This window comes from Falco rusticolus, chromosome 13 (assembly GCF_015220075.1).
Source record: "Falco rusticolus isolate bFalRus1 chromosome 13, bFalRus1.pri, whole genome shotgun sequence".
NCBI classification, from domain to species: Eukaryota; Metazoa; Chordata; class Aves; order Falconiformes; family Falconidae; genus Falco; species Falco rusticolus.
In genome coordinates, this window is record NC_051199.1 from 19591731 (window position 1) to 19609008 (window position 17278).

Consider the following 17278-nt stretch of genomic DNA (forward strand, 5'->3'; position numbering starts at 1 on the left):
TTACTCCCTTCCGCTTGGTAAAAGCCCCAGGGCTCTAACACACTGTAAAGTTTGCTACTGCAGAACAAATGCAGACTTGACATCGACAGTTTTCTCCTTTTTAATAAAAGACATTTTAAAACTTTCAACATTACCCCATTTTTATTGAGGAAAATACAACATCTAAAAAAATCCTCCTTGAATTAGAAACACTTTCAAACATAAATTAAGTAAAATCTCTTAACCTTTGTATTTCTTACTGTGAGGGCAGATCTTGCATAAAACACATTCTTACAGATCTACAAAACCAGTCTAACATGATAGTTCATTAACAAAATTTTTCAAGTCTTATCTTTTTCCTCTGTGGTGTTTATTTAAGAAAAACTCAACAAAAAAAAGAATCTTCCTTTTCAATCCACCATTTGCATGCTTCAATAAAAAGCCCACGATAAAGTGCTCAGCAGCATGACTGGCAGTGTAGGATTCAAGCTTGGACTTTCCCTACTCCAGTGTATTTTGATGGTTCTTGAGGTATGTCCTACCTGGAAAAAAGACCACAGTTTCTTTCCTCTAGGTTTACCCCTTTGGTCTCCTGAAGTTATTCTGTAAGCTTGATTATTATTTTTTTCCCCAAAATATTATTTCATTTTGCATGTATGTTTTCTCGTTTTCCTCCAAAACTGTAGTTTGGGTTAAAACATGCACATATTCTTCATCTGTATTTTTGAAGAACTGAGGTACGTTATGATTTGCTGTACACAATGCTGGTTCTAAAAAACATGGGAAGAACAAGTATTCAGAGTGTATATGATTAAGGAGGTATTTTTACAAAGTTGACATCGTAGGCCTGAAAGTTGGTACCAGTGAAAAACAGCTGGGCTAGGATATCTTCTTGTTATTCCATTCAAAACTGAAAACAGCAAGACGATAAGTGTGAGAATTCCAAATTACCTTTTCATAACAGTTGTAAATGAAATCTGTAAGAAAATGAACAATGAAGAAAATAAGCTATTTCATGAGTTACCTTTTTTGTCAAGAGAAGAAATTCATATGAAGTAAATCAGACAGAAGAAAGATTTTAAAATTAAGGAAAAACTGCAAGCTTTTCCTGTGAAACATCTTAAAAAAAACCCTTAAACCTCAAAATCCCATCACTCCAGTAATTAGAAAACACACAAACTTTTAGAAAAACACAGTGACATCCAGCTCTGCTTCAATGCACCCCTTAGAAATCAGTAGCCCAACTTCTCAGTAAGGCAGACTGCCGAGATCCTTCAGAGGTTAAAGCCCGGAAAGCACTGAATGATTTAAAGTCCAGTCTTTAGAAAAGCCTATGCTGCTGAAGATTAGATTCAGAAATTAATTTGTGTCACTGATAAGAAGCTGCCATTTCCAAATGCTTCAAGTTTTCAAATCCTAAAGAATCTAAACTGTTTGTTCCCTTGATGTCAGGGTGCACTCTTTGCCCAAGTTCAACCGTTTTCATGGAATAATATAAGAAACATTACCTTTGAATATATTCTTTCTGTAATAACAGCCTTGCAATGTTTTGATTCCAAAGCAACAGCAATAAAGGACTTCATTACATACTCCAGCTCCCAAATATTAAAATAACAAGCACCATGAGGAAAGTGCATACAGGTCTTCACCCATTTTTGTGAAGCACACAAAATCCACGCTGTTTGTGTGGGTTTAAGGACAAAATGTAATCCTTGGTCACCATGACCCAGATTAAGAAAATTAGTAAACCAGCTCTAATATTCAGTGAAGAGTTTTTCCCTATGATTTTTGTTTTGTTAAAACCTCAAAGAGAAAGAGTCAAGTATCTAGATGGTCTTGTTCTCACCTAATAAGCAGAGTATTATCAAGGGCATGCTTTGATCCACCAACCAAATCGGGTATCTTTAAACAAGTGTTAAAATAATACAATCAAATTTCTCCTCTTAGGAAATATACCATTAAGTATCAGGTAGTGCACACTCACATCCAATCCTTCAACATTACATGCACATCTACTGAAGTAAAACACAATACCAAAATATTGAATAGGTGACGTTAACTTGATCAGAATGGCTCACACACCAAGGAGGATTATAATGGTAGGATGCTACATGGGCTGGTTGTAAGGAAACAAATACAAATCTAAACTCTAGAGTGGTGAAAGCTAACTTTTGGATGGCCTGTTTGCTTTTCTTCTCTTTTTCCTGTGTCTCCTTAAGTCTTTACATTATAACATTATTAGAATTTCTAAATTGCAAGGCACGTGATTTCAAATTAATATCAAAGCATTAATATCAAATCTGGATATCAAATCAGTATCAGAGGGAGGAAGGCTACAATGCATTTGTGTTTAATGGAAAAGATGAAAGACGGGTCAAGAAAAAAAAGGAAAAGAACAGTAACAGCAAGCCAGTCTACTGGCGGCAGTGCTGAATAATAATGCTAGATTAAGAGAACAGGGAGGTGGAGATTTCCAAGGTAGAAGCAGAGGAGAAAATTTTAAAAGTAATGGATCTAGGTTAACGCTGGACTTGATCTTAAAGGTATTTTCCAACCTAAGCCATTCTATGATTCTAAATGTAATTAAAGCTAGAAAATCTAACAAGAATGAATAAATCAAAATACATCCAAATGCATAAAATGAACTGCTTTACTGATTATCAGTTTGCAGCAAGTAAATGGGAACATTCAAAGTCCAGTCCACTAGTGTGTGGGTTTCAATATTAGTTAATATATATGCCTTGATGATGCCTCTGCAACACCTTTAGAACAACTGAAATTGAAAATGCGTCACTTACTTCCTGTAATACTTGTCCAAGTGTCTCCCGGCTGTGAATGCGCTTCCTGTTGAAAACCCAAACCACACTTATTTCGGCACTAAGCACTGGGGATCTTGTAAATTACAATCATTTATCCCACTTCAAAACCACTGTTATGCTAGGCTTTGTTCCACATTCTTTCCCTTATGGAATCTTGATGTAATTTTATGGCATCTTACTGCAGTCTTATGGAATCTACAAACTCTGATTCAGATCTTTCATTTTTCACCTCAGGAGGAGCTATGTGGAATAAGGCCTGTGACTCACTGCATTTTCTCAAGAACAAGCACATTTATTAAAAAGCTTAGTAAAATTTCAGCATAAATCCCAACATCCAGATATAGCTGGTAATCAGTTGCTTTAGTGCCATCTTCTCCAGCACTAGACATGTTATTCAGCAACTGATGCAAGAAGGTTAAGAAATACTTTTTTAGTCATTCTTTCAACATTAAGCAGTATGCAGTGCTTGCAAACATAACAGCAATAAAAGACTTAAAGATTTTCTATCGAAAGTGAGAACATGTTACTCAGTTATTGTTTCCAAACATCCTGTAATACATGCACTAAAAACAATAGAAATGCAAACAGAAGACAGCATATTTTCACCTGTCTATTTTGGTTGCTATGATCACTGTAAAACTGCCTTCTGTATTGGGCAAATAGGTAGAAGGTATAACGACATAACTTCCTGCAGGAAGCCTGCAAAGCTGGCTTACTTCCTGTGAATAGCAGTGAGGTACACAGCTAACCAGTGGCTCCAAGTGTAGAAAAGAGGAAATATGTGGTTTCCAGCTGCTGTTAGGCACCTGCAAAAAAGAATGAAAACATGGCTATCTTTTCCTATATTTCAGGCCTCACAATATTAAATTCTTAGTAAACCATATTATGGTACGTTCCGTATTTATTCCACTCCCAATACTCCCTTTTCTGTACAGAGCTGTAGAAGAGAGGGATGGGAAGGCTTCCAGAGAACCCACATGGCAGTATTAAGCACAGACAAACCATTCCTAGCATGTTGGTAGACAATTTATACAACCCACCACTCACACAGCTCAAAAGCTTTTTCTATTGTCCAACATTACTCTTGCTTGCTGCAGCCTAATGCACTTTTCACCTCACGGACACGGTGAACAGACTGTCCTTCCTCTTTCTAGTGGCCCTTCCTGTACTAAAAATTAGTATTAGACTTCTCAGTCTCCTATAGGCATGAAAAATGCCAACCTTTCTTCACATGTTGTACATTTGAAGCTATATTAATCATTCCTGATGTTCAACTCTGTTGAAGCACGTTTTCTGAAAATAAAGCCAGCTTTCCCTACGAAACAGCTACCTAACCAGAAGCTTCCCATCCTACATTTATGCAGCTGATCACTGGCACATACATGTAGAACCTGTATTTGTCCATTCCAAATCATATCTTGTTTCAAATCAACACAATTCAACACATCAGTCATTCGATCTCTAATCTTGTCTGCAGATCCAACATCACTTGCCAATGGACAAATAAATAATTACTAGAGATGAAGAAAGCAAGTTTTCATGGTGAATTACTAAAAACTCTGGTCCTCAATCACTCAGATGCTGAGATTTTTTGCAAATCCTCAAAAGTGTTCACAATTTCTAAAACTAATTCAGAACAGTGAAAGGATTCAGCAGAACCAGTTACCTGCTTACTATGCTATGTATTATGGAGGTACTTTTATCTCTCACAGGCATTACTTCATAGGATGAGCCTGCATTTCTCCTGGTGGCAGCAAGTCCCTCGCCAAGTACCAGGAGCACTGAACTAACTGATGGGCTTACCTTCACCCCGGGGGGCAAATGAGCAAACTGACCATTAGTCTCACCTGGAAAATATGGAAACCTATTGGCCGACACTTGCTATCTTGGCAGTGCTGACGGAGGGTAACTTTCACACTGCTTTTTCCTGGTGCTGCAGGAATGGAGAGGGGAAAGCAGGGATTGATATGGAAGGAGGGGAAGTTCCTGCTACCTCCAGCACTTTGCCCATTTTTCCAGCATCCATGCAGCTGCACTGTCTCCCATTCACCTTCTGGGAGCTCTTCACTGAGGGCAGCATCTGTGGGTGGTGGCTTTAGTTCACTATACAACGTAACAGAGGAAAGAAAATAAAATGTGTAGAACTTGTATGATTTCACAAAATCTAGAACACCAACGCACAAAACCAAACCTGTATTACATAAACACACACGAATACAATTCCTCCAAATTTTCAGCAGAGAAAAAGAACTGTACAACTCTAAGTCCTTACATAATTCACAGAATTCTGCAGGAACACTGTACATATACAAACCATGCACTAAAACCAGGTAAGATTTTTTGTACATTCATGAAGTAATGCAGTTTACATATTTTTTCCTCAATGCCCTGGTGCTATTTGTCCTACCTGAAAGCAGTATAACTGACAGTGTCTTCTGGAGTACCCATGAGCACCTCTGTAAGTCCAAAACATACGCTACATTCTTTTTTATATTCACTATGTCTTTAATCAGGAAAAACTACCGTTCTACCTGCTGTCTTGATGCTTGTTAACCCTATTTTGATCCCAGCCCAGCACTGGCTTTTCACAGCCATATGAACAATTTAGTATTATTATCAGTTGTGCAACATTTGAAACCGCATTTCAGCATAACTTGAAACCTATCATCTGTTCTTATTTCCAATTTTCCAGCTGAGAATGCATAACAGCTATTATGATATTCTGTGATTGTCCACTCCAGACACACATCCATCCAGGCTGGCACCTCTGTTTCAGTCTGAGGCAAGAAATATACAACCTGCACCCATACAGCAAAATTAGGGTCATAGTTTTGCAGACCTTTATTCAGTCTAAAACTTGATGCCACTTTGCTTCCAAATTCCGCAGAGTAAATGATTAATGCACACTCTGGCTCTGTAGTGTGATTTTCCAGCTTCTTTCCAAGGAAATACGAGTTGATAGTGTACTACCAGAATATAACAAAAATTTGAACAGCTTTTAAACACCTTGCCAACAGTTTGTTTTGCTTCTGTGTACAACAGCTTGCGCCAGGTAAGCTAGACAACCTCAGATTTTTTCAGGAAGAAGGTACAACTTTGCTGACTCCACACACCTGTCAGACACATCATTGTGTCTTCTTAAGTATTTATTTCAAGGCTATGGTCACCAACACAGAACTCCTCACAAATAATTGACTAAAGTATTGAGATAGCTATGTAGTTTGCTACAGTTAAAAAAATTAAAAGTTACAGACTGGACCGATATTGCTGATATTTTCTGTTGGATAAGCAAGCATTGTTAAACAGAAAGAAAAGATTGTTCCAAGTCTGTTACAGAAGTCTATTTTGTGTCACAGGTTATGAGGAAATATCAGCTAGAACACAACACACAGTTATCCTTCCAAGAATTTTATCATAATGCTGGTAAACTTCTTGAGGCCTCCACAGTTAAGTTCAGCTGTATTGTCAGTGTTGAATGCTTTAATTAAAAAACAATTCTTCGTTCATCTAAAGACTACAGCATAAATGTCAGTGCTATTTTCCACACTTGTCCTAAAAAGATGAGCACTGTGAGCATTATCTCATCTGAGTCCACTGTTGACATTTCATTTGCATTTGAAGCTGTATTGCTCGCTAATAATGTAATCTGTCAGGCAATCCGTTATTATTTTCCAGCATAAATAATATACAGCTTTCCTTTTCTGTTGCTGATTACAATAACAACAGCTGTTTTTAACTTCTGTGGTACATCTTCATTTTTTCCATACATTAAGAAAGAATTTCTACATATTGAGGAACATGTTCTGCAGAAACCTATTCAGTTCTTTTACAAAATATGCACATTCTCAACCCTGGGCTGCAGTTTAGGGTCAAAAATGCTACTCATGTGATTACTTCCAACTGATATTTTAACAAGAGGTAGTAGCAGCTTCATGAAAAAGACAAGAAGATAGAACACTACTTATATGAATTCAAAGACAAAACAACCTTGTTACTTAATACTCTGCGCAACGCTTCAAAACATTTTGAACACTTACACTTAGTGCTATACTTCATACATTTATTTATGTCAATGACTGTAACAAATTTTTGTTTTGTTTTAAACCTACCTGAGAGAGATCCTTCCCGTTGAAAATACACGAAGCAAGAAATTCCCTACTGCATCTTTCAGAAAAGTGCTGGGAACAACAAGATAAAACCCAGGCGAAAGGTCACAGCACACATGCACTTCTCTGTCATAGGAATGGCAGACGGTACCTACAACTGGAGGAGCAGAGAGTGTCTTTGGAAGGTTAAATCGTTTCTTCTCCACCTAGAATAGACGCATAATGATGTATGGTGTTTTAGGAAAAATGAAGAGTTTTTAATGAAACTAAAAATGATCAAATATTGTTTAAAACATTTTAAAACATGCATACATTTACAAAAGGAAACAAGTAAGGATGAGAATATCAGCAGATACGCTGAACATCAAAAAGGTGTAGAAAGAGTTAATATTCAGAAGTAAATTCAGGAACAATCATCAAATAATCAGCCTGAAATGTCATGCACTAATTTGGAACAGTCCCAGAATTTCTGCTACTTGGCACTCAGTAAGAAGAGAGTACCAGTCCACTGACAGTTTGTACAGGCAGTAACTGCACTGTGAGATAAACAGTATCATTCTAATGTAAATCAGAGATGGAAAATGTGTGAATAGCTGATTCTATTTCATTTCATATAACCACGCTGTAGAAAATGAATGATTTTACTCAGATGTTTCAGTACCACTTTAAGATTTCCATTTGCAAAAAGAAAAATGTCACTCCCATATTACCTTCCAGACATGCAATCCCACAGCCTGATAATTCTTCCCCTGTATGCCTTCAGTCAAAGATAGATTTTCCTCTGCTAAGTGAGTCACATTTTTAATTCTTCCGGCCCAGTCAGCACTGTATTTCCTATGTTTCTGCAGCAGAGCAATGCACACCTCACTCTTTTCACAGACTCTCAGCCAGAATTTAGGGTTGGTAGGAAAGCTGCTGTTGTTACGGCAGCCACCTGCTGACTGGCCTCTCACCCAGGATCCAAAAAGATTCTGTGAGTGGTACAGCACTTTCTCTAGCAAAATAAGAAAAACATGGTGTGGATTTCAGACACCAGAGGCTACTTGATTTTATACAACACATATACGGCAGAGATTCCCCAGCCCAAGAAAACATGCTGTCATAGCCCCGGCACCTTCTCCAAGCAGATATATATGACTCAGATTTCGAGATGGATAAGAATTAATGTCACAACTGGTAATGGCAGATTGGTGACATGATTTTTAAAATAAACTGTTTCTAGAAATCTGAAATGTATCTCCCATTAAAAAAAAACAACCAACAGGCTGTCCAGAACAACAGACTTCTAAATAGATAACATTAATCTCTCAAGAAACTAGCAAGTAACTAGATTCCAGAGAAATATCAAAGACCTGTCTAAAGATCTTAAATTGCCTCTTGTCCCTCTATTCATCCCAGTAGAGACAGAAAAGGCCTATGCATCTAAAGGAGTGGGAAAGACTGAGAAAGAGGAATTATGGTCTAGTTGCATCTGTTTGCAATTCGAATCGGTCTTTCCCATTAACATAACATTATTTGCATGAGAAAGATGTTTTCTCATACCACACCTGTATAGAGGCTCTGAAGCTGTCCTTCCTCATTGACTGGAAAGCCCATGGTAATCTCATCAAATTCCCTGAAAAATTCTTCTTCATCAACCCAGAATTCTCCCTCTTGGATCTGCGAGAGCAGTTCTGAGGCAACTACCGGATCTAGCTGGCTCCATCCTTGACCACTGCACATAAGACAAAATTTAACGTTTAGTTCTTTGCCCAATAAAGTTTCAGTACAATATTCTATCAAATACCCTGTGGAGCAGGACAGTAGGAAGAGGTTTCTTCATTTTGTCAGATACTTGCACTGAACATTTCTGGATACACGTGAGAGGGATAACAGAAAGTATGAATCCCAATGTAACAAAAACCTAGAAACAACCTAACAGAGTTGGATACAGCAACCTACTTCTAGGTGCAATAGCTACTTTGTACACTCAAAAGTGTGAGAGCAAAATAAGGATTTTAACAGTTGTTAAAAATAGTGACAAGAAAGTAAAACAAGCTGCACAGTGACTGTTCTGAAAGAATTTTAACAGTGCACAGTGAATGTCAAAAACTACTGTCTGTATGAAGCAGCTAGTTATCCCCATGAATCTGCTGGCTAAGTCATGATAAACCAAGAATTTAAACACCTCATTATTTGGGGCCCATTAAAACCTAGTACTTTCAAGGTTTTTGATTGTTGCACTACCAACAGTTCTGCACTTGAACAAAATTGGGCTCTAAGGCCACCCAATGAAATGCTATCCTCTTGCAACTACACAGCAACTTACTGTTTGGCAAAGAAACTACAAGAGACCAAGAGTATAACCAAAAAATATCAAGTCTCAATTAATGTGTCTTTTTAACTCCGGGGAAAAAAGCCCCTATTTCTCAAAATGTTTACTGAGAATCAAATTGTTACCATATTTTAATGCTGAAAGCTTGCTCCTTGGGTCAAGAATGGCATGTTCTTCCATACAGTCAAAATATGCTAACAGTTTTCAAAATAAGCTAGGAGGATCTGCCCTTTCATTCCCGTTACTTTGCTATATGAACTGCTACATATTTCTGTGTTTCCCTTAAAATAGATCTCTCCTTTATACCTACTTTGCATCTACTCAATTCAGCTTGTCCTACTCAAATTAATCTACAGAAATGAAAGCACACAAGCAAAAACCATATGCATCCTTCTTTCTGCTATATTTTGCTTTATACGTACTCCTTTGTTGTCTTCTACAACCGAGACAAAATCAAATGAGAAGAGTCAAGTAAAGCTGACTAATTATAAATCACAAACATCTTATGAGCAGACACTTACTTAGATCAATTGCAGAACAAAAAAGCGCCACAAAAATCAGAGATAGAAAATAAACCAGTATCTGAAGTTTATCTCTATGGAAAGATATGATGCTTTGATAAACAAACAAAAAAAATCATTATTAAAAAAAATATACATTACCAGAACTAGTAGATCAAAATTACTAGCCTTAGAAGCTATGAGCTGTGTTAACTACTGAACTCCCTAAAGGACGCCGTACACACTGAAGTCTCTCCTCTGCTATAATCTATTAGCAATATTTGCCTACGCAATACATAGATATGCTTCGTGCTTCAGGACTTTCACAAATGATTTTCCAGATGAAAACAAACCTACTCACCCTTCACACCAGGGACCTCTCCAGCACCGCCTCCCCCAAGGATTTCGTATTCGTAGCAAGCAGATTTCCTTGCCTGACACTGCAGACAAATCCAACATGTCTATCACAATAAAGGCATGAAATTCTCCTAGTTCACTTGCACCTGAATAGCAGAAATAATAAAAAAAAAGCATTTGAAAGCAAACAACAGAACCTGCTCTATATTTGACAACAAATGACATTAAGCTTTCCTGTGAAATAAGGCAATTTTGAAAGGAAATTGTTTTTAAATCAGTATAAAATCAGCAAAAAAAACAACTCAAGTAGTTAGTTTTTGTTGTGACTATATAGAAATGAAAAATCTGAAGTGTATTAACTCACTGCTTGATCTCAAACATCTACAAATTCCTGGTGCTGAAATTCATTGGGGTTTTTAAGGCTGCTTTTTAGGTCCTTTTTTAGAGGGTGGTGCATTTTTTTTGTGAACTGACCATATTAACATCTAATATAAAAGCACTCCTGCAAAGCACCCTCCATCCTGAACTCAATAACATCCCTTAAATCTGTATTTATCCAAGGTTATATCAAATCACACCACGAAACTCATACAGTACTAGAAGCACTATGTATTCTCTGGCTGCCTTGTGCTCTGAACCCTGTTAAATAGAGACATTTACTTTAAAAATGTCTGCACCTTTACTGTTACCTTGTCTAGAATTGAGGACTGAGCAGCTTATTACACACCGTTCCTTCAGATTCATTAATCTTCTGAACACCGCTCTCTCCAAAACCATGCCAGTCTTCTCTTTCTCCACATTTCTTCCAGGGCCTTTCAGAGTCCATCTTTCAGCAATTCCTCCAGTCAGATCAACCAAAGCATCTGCCACCTGTCCTGCCCACAACTGTTCGTAAGATCCATGCACTCTGTAAAAAAAAAACAAGCAAAAGTTTCTACAAACAGAAGACCTAAAGAACCATGTTTCTTATGTACTTTTAAGCCCACTCTATACCACAACCATGACTGTGTCTTACCTCATATCCCCAAGTAAGCAGGAGAAAGCATATATTATTTTATTTATATAAAATACAACATCTAAAGAGTGTGTAAACCATTAGACATTCCACTGTTTGATGGGAAGTTTATTACAATTCATTCCATCCTACACGGAAACCGCTCTAGTCTGGTACAGTCATTTGTACCTTATTATCCATGCACTACATCTTTTGTGATATACTAACTGCATTCTGTATAAATAAATAACCTTTATTCCTCTTCAATTATTCTTTGTTCACTCTGCACAAACAATCAGAGTAGCACTTTCTTCAACAATTTAGAGTAAATCATGAGACTACCTGATGCAGCAGATGCAAAAGAAATCAAGACTATACTAGAATGATAAGATAGAACAATAAGGTCTCTACAGAAAACAGGCAAAGAAAATTACATTTCAAACCTACAGAGAAGCTTTAACATGCCTTTGCTGCTCCACAACTTCTGCTGAATCTATCTACAGTTGAATAAATTACTTCATACTTGAAGTCTTTTTCTGCCCTCTGCTGGCAACCACACAAATCTTCCATCGAAGTTCTTTTGGACATCTGATGTCTCTCTTACCAGTGCACTTTGTCTCCAAATTGTTTTGTCCATCTGGACAGCACTTTGATGGATGTGTCATAAAGCATAAAATAGCTGCATTTTCAAACATTAACAATACGCTTGTTTCTTCACAAAATAATAAACTATCAAATTAAGTAAAAGAGCAGTGAAGCTCATGCAATCAGAGCCTCAACTAGCATAAACTTACATAAAGTTTTGCTTTCCATGAAAATACTTGCATGCTTTCTGCTCTTCATTGAGCCCTCAGCTTCCCTCAAATGCTGTACTAGTAAAATATTTCCCTTTAATAAATCAGGTAACCAACAGATAGCGACTTAATGAACATAATTTGAATCCTGATAATTCATTGCAGCCCTTACTTTACATCATAATTCTCCTCCTAAGACTACCTTACCTCATATGCAACTAGAAACACACCTTACAGATCTACGGTTTAAAGAGAGACCTCTGCACAAGCCAGTATGGGAAAGCTAGCAGCCACTGTACTTTATATTGAATAAATATACAGATCTATGCCCAAAGCAGTCAGATAAACTAAGTACAAAGAAGGTGTACAAGTATTGTACCTCCCTTTACTTCTTCAATAACAGTGTTCACATACTTTGCATAAGCTTTTTCCAGTAGTGGAAGCCAAAACAAATCCTCTGTCTGACACTGGGAAAAGCAGAGTTTACCACCAAGGCAAGGTAAACGATCATCAATGGTCACTTCCACCCAGTGTCCAAACTGCCAGACTCGACAAGTGAAACAGCCTTGATAAGACTCATCTGTCCAGCTGGGCTGACCTGGAGGGATTACCTAGATGGCAAAAGCCAAAATCAAGACAAATAATGAAAACTTTTTTGTAAACAAAACCAGTTTAAAATATGCTGAATATCAACCATTTGCAATAACCACAGGAAAAAATATCACAATAAAATCAGTAAAACTAAGCACAACAAAACTGATACTCATATGGAGGCTTGGGATTGAAGAACAATACACAAGTGTAAATTAGGTGAAGAAAACTTCTGAAACATGAAACTTCTCTATACCTTATTCAGTAAATATTTACTCTTCTGCAAAGCTACACAGGCACACAGGAACCAACAGTCTCCCAGAATTCCTTGTTTCACTTGCACATCCTGCAGATTGTTTGAAAATAACCGAGGAGTAGAACAAATGTCCTAAAATTAAAAGAGAATGAGTTAAAGCCAAAGCCTGCATGACATTCTAAGGAAGTCTGTATTTCAGGGAATAGGAGGGCTCCAGAGACCTCTCGTATAAAAGGGGAATTTTTACCTTGAGTATTTCCTTTTCAGACACAGCCTAAGAAAGCAGTAACAAATTACTGCCTTGTGACTATTTTACAGGTTCTTTATGTGAGGTAAATCTAGTTCCCACACGAATTTTAGTACACAAGTGTCACCATCAGGTGCAACCTTAGCAGAGGTACCAATAAGTAAAAGACAAGGTAATTCATCAGCTCCTTGCTAGACATATGATCCACTGTGATAGACCTGATGCCATTCACATTGAATTCCACATCCCAAGTTACAAAAATCTCCAATTAGTATAAGAGAAAACCTTTCCAAGGGCAAATAAAAATAGATGACTTCTAGCAAAAAAGTAATTTCAAAAGCAAATACCTGAACACTTAATTGGATTGGAAAGCGAGCTTTTAAAATGGTTTGTTCTCTCACCTGTAAACACTGCTAAAGATGGAAATTAACTTATCAGCCCTCAATAGTGATCAAGGTGTAAGGTACCAAAGCAGAAAGTTGCACACTGGGCCCCGTGAAGTCATTTGTTTGCCAATTCTATCTGCTAACCAGCAGCTCTATCACTGTTCTACAGCCATCCCCAGAAGCAGGGGAGAAAAACAATACCACTAAAGACAACATGCTTTTTTTTCTCCATTACGTTTGTAAAGCCTTTTTTTTTTTTTTTCCCCGTTTTCCTTCCAAGCAAAGGCAGTCCAGTTCTGCTAAAATCACAAGTCTTTTATACCTTAAAACTCACCTTAGGTCTCAACCAAGATATCTCGCCTCTGAATTGGGCAAGCGGGGTGCAATAATCAAAAAATATAGAGGTATCACTGGCTGGAAACGTGGGGTCTGTGTAAAGGTCTCTTTTCACAATTAATTGCTTTTTCTCTCCCAGCATTTTCAACACAATCCCAAGCAGCTTTACCAGTTATTTCCACGACTTTATATTGCCAAGTACCAACCTACAAGATAAGTGTGTGTTACTTGTACTGCCATTGTAACTGAGAAGCAAATAAGCAAGGCAGATTTATTCAGGAATAGAAAGCCTCTCACTCTTTACACGGAGCACCCCGAACCACGCCATTGCTGGCTTCTTTCAGCACCTGACACCACCCTAGAGGTTCCCTGCTCTCCTGGAAAAGAGAAAGGGGGGAGGGGGTGTCAGAGGAGACCTACACCCAGGAGCCCACTCAGACCCCTCCCCACAAGGCCCTCTCCACCACCACCCCCTTCCCTCACAACCAGCCCCGGCAAGGCCTCTCCACATACACACCACCTCCTCACCACCACCACCCCACGCAGACACTCTTCACCACAACAGGCCTCGACCAGCTAAGCCCCACAAACGTCCTCCCCACGACCCTCCCGCCACCTCCTCACCGCGGGGCCCGCCGCGCCGCCATGCCGGGGGCGGCCGTTACCGCGGCAACGCCGGGCACTCTCGCCACCCCTCAGCCGCCCGTCCGGAGCTAACGGACTGCGCCGCCGGCCAATGAAGAGGCGGCAGACGGGCACGTGGCGCACGCACCACCAATCACAGCGCTGCCGCCCGCGGGTAAGGACGGGGCAGGTCCCAGCGTACCCCGCGGCGGCGGGCGGGGGTTAAGAGCGCCTCAGCAGCTCGGGGGCCGGCGAGAGGAAACTGTATTTTCACGAAGGTTATGAGGGAGAAAGTGACAGAAATCGTTGACCCTCACAAAGTGGTTTCTCAAGAGAATGGCAGAGATACGTTTTCAGAGAGTTTATCACTAAATAATTGCCCGAGGGCTAAACTGAAAAAGGAAATACACTGCTTCTCATACTCTGATCATACTACAGACTAGTGAAGTAGCAAAGAAAAAATCCATTAAAAAATACCGACTTGCTGTAAACAGACAGCAGTGACAACAGCAATAAATGCAGGAACACAAAGCCCCTTGCAGGCCACCCTTCAGTAAACCAGCACCAGTCCCAAGGCCTTGGCGGCTGGGCATGGCCTACATGGGCCTTTTCTGTCCCTGTTTCTCCTGAAGTTCAAAGCGTGGTCAAATAAGCAGGCTGCTGAGCCAGCAGGACAGGGCATGATGTTTACCAAAAAGCTGTTTTTCACACGTAATAACAGGTTTCAGTCTAAGGGTTATGCCACCTGGCCCTTGGGTAGAGAGGTTGTCTTAATGACAGAGATCCACAGAAAACATGGGTCTGATTTGTTTCTATCAGAAATCCTCCCCTCAAACCTCTGACTCGGCAGAATGGAAATACTCGCAGGTGACTGCAGTACCTGTCCAACCACCGCCTCATCCAGGAACATCCTATGCCCCTTGTACAGGCACAAGGCTTCTCCCCTACATACAGCAAACTGAATCAACAAGCAAGGCACTTCACGTTTGAGTCTTGACCCTTTCAGGAGCAAAGGAAACATTGCTGCCAGTAAGAAGAAGGACCCCTCTTGTCTACGGCTCATGCAAGAGAGCCACAGCTGCACAGGCTGCAAGTGAGCCGACACAAGAGAGGTCTGTTGGGGGAGGGAAAAGAGGGGTGGAAAAAAGGCCTCTGTCTCAGGAACAGTGAGGCTCTCATCTGTGTGTGATTTCACCCTTGCTGCTTTCTTTAGGAAATGGCGATCACAGATCACAACTGCATAAATTCTATTAAAGGACAGATTCCAGAAAACAGGATTAATGTTGAGCTCTAACTGTGAATATAGCATATCTGACCTGGAACAGTGAACTAGTTAAACACAACAGTATTTATGATGTTACTAGAAGAAAGAAAGAGATGGCTGTTACCTTGGTCTTAAGCTATCTGATATGCTCTCCTTGCCCCACTGCAAAGATGGAAATGGCCAAATTCATCCATTATGCAGCTGGCAATGTTTTTTTCCTATTAATCTCGAACTCTTGAGAACAAAAGAACACAATTTTCTCTGTTGCCTTTTGGCAATCCTGCTGGATGAAACTAATCCTGAAGGCAGAAACACAGGTCTATTTAGACAGTAAGTCTTGAAGAGAACATTTTAAGACAAAATGACACTTGCCTTTTTGCCAATCTGTTTCTCAGTGCACTTTACACAGGTGCTTTTTATTTCCTGCAAAAGAGGAAAGCAGACACGGAAAGGCTGAGTCCAGTTGCTATGGAAATTTAAACAGTTAAAAAGGATTTGCCTTCAGTTAAATAGCCAGCTCATTTCCATGTGAATGAAGGCTACCCTTTGACAGAGTAGTATCTGATATTTTCATGATTGTTTTCCAGGTTTTTGGGTTTCATCAGCCTCACATTTGCTTTCATCTCCAGCTACAGATGGTTCAAGGACAGAGAGACTGGTAAAAGCCATCAAGCAGTGGTGGTAGGACCCAACATGTGTGTGTGTTTCTGCAAGCTCTGATGCACAGATGTTGTTCAAATCCCACAGGGAAGCTCTTCCAGTTCTTTGGATCCTGGTCCCAGGCTTAGGAAGGCCCATGCTTAGTCCCTGCAATACCACTAAATTGACAGTGGTCGGGGCTGTGTCAGGGGAACAGCTCAGAATGTCATTTTGCTTAAGGGAGATTTTTGAGGAGGTATTCAGGGTTTATGCTCAGAAGAGCATGGTATGGCAGAAGTCTGATGGTTTTCATCAGTCAGCCAGAAGCAGCCTGGTATTGCAGTGCTTTCTTCAGCTGCTGGGAAGACAGTAGGCTGCTAGACAAAGGTATCCCTCGTTACCTCAGGCACACCTGGAGGCAGAGCACAGCTCCAAACTTTCGTGCTGGCTACCACAGCACACAAGAACAAGGTGGTACAAGACACCAAAATTAAAACAATGCACAAATCTGATTCTTCCCTAGGTCATACACCTAGGATCATACCCCTGGAATATCAAATAGTGCCTGGAACACCTTCCACCAAATCATAGGAGCATGAAGAATATCTCATCTCTCACTTTTTCCTGTCACCTCCCACTCTTCCTTAAGACCCTACATCTCAATAAGTATGCTTTTCGAAAAGCGTCCAACACTCTGCAAAGCCCGTGAATGCAATTTCTTAAATTATATAGAGAGATATTTGTCTCTACTATATTCTAACATCTTTCCTGTGGGGCACAGAGCACACCATTTTCAACATAATCCAAAGAAATCAGAGCTGTAACACTTGAGTTTTCCAGTGCAGAAGGTGCATGCACATAGAGGAGGAGTGAGAGGAAGTGTTCACACAGGCTCAATCATTTGATGCAGCTAGCTAGTCTCCCTCTATATAGAGTGAAAAGTCACCTTCAGTGTACGGAATAGCTTTTCTCTACACTCCCTTATCTATAGAAGAGAAGGTTGCCATATCCACGTAAGACATGTTCCAACTGGTGCCCAAATTACCACTATAATTATTGAAACCACAGGTTA

General features: G+C 39.5%; 1 protein-coding gene across 9 annotated transcripts; it reads right to left on the reverse strand.

The window, feature by feature from the left end:
* Positions 1-84: 84 nt before the first annotated feature.
* Positions 85-14408, reverse strand: CAPN10 (calpain 10). Of its 9 annotated transcripts, XM_037406175.1 has the most exons (16): positions 14304-14407; positions 13977-14056; positions 13678-13885; positions 12711-12842; positions 12278-12474; positions 10765-10982; positions 10080-10221; positions 8452-8618; positions 7615-7898; positions 6908-7110; positions 4646-4901; positions 3405-3604; positions 2778-2823; positions 1826-1881; positions 931-956; positions 85-749 (listed from the first exon to the last, which is right to left on the reverse strand). In XM_037406175.1, exons 3-15 carry the CDS (start codon positions 13819-13821, stop codon positions 935-937), a joined length of 2067 nt encoding a protein of 688 aa, XP_037262072.1. In that variant the 5' UTR covers positions 13822-13885; positions 13977-14056; positions 14304-14407; the 3' UTR covers positions 85-749; positions 931-934. The 9 variants fall into 9 exon arrangements, with proteins under 9 accessions (XP_037262072.1, XP_037262074.1, XP_037262075.1 ...); XM_037406177.1 differs by having other exon boundaries at positions 85-956; positions 10080-10158; positions 14304-14408; XM_037406178.1 differs by lacking the exon at positions 1826-1881 and having other exon boundaries at positions 3515-3604.
* Positions 14409-17278: the final 2870 nt, after the last annotated feature.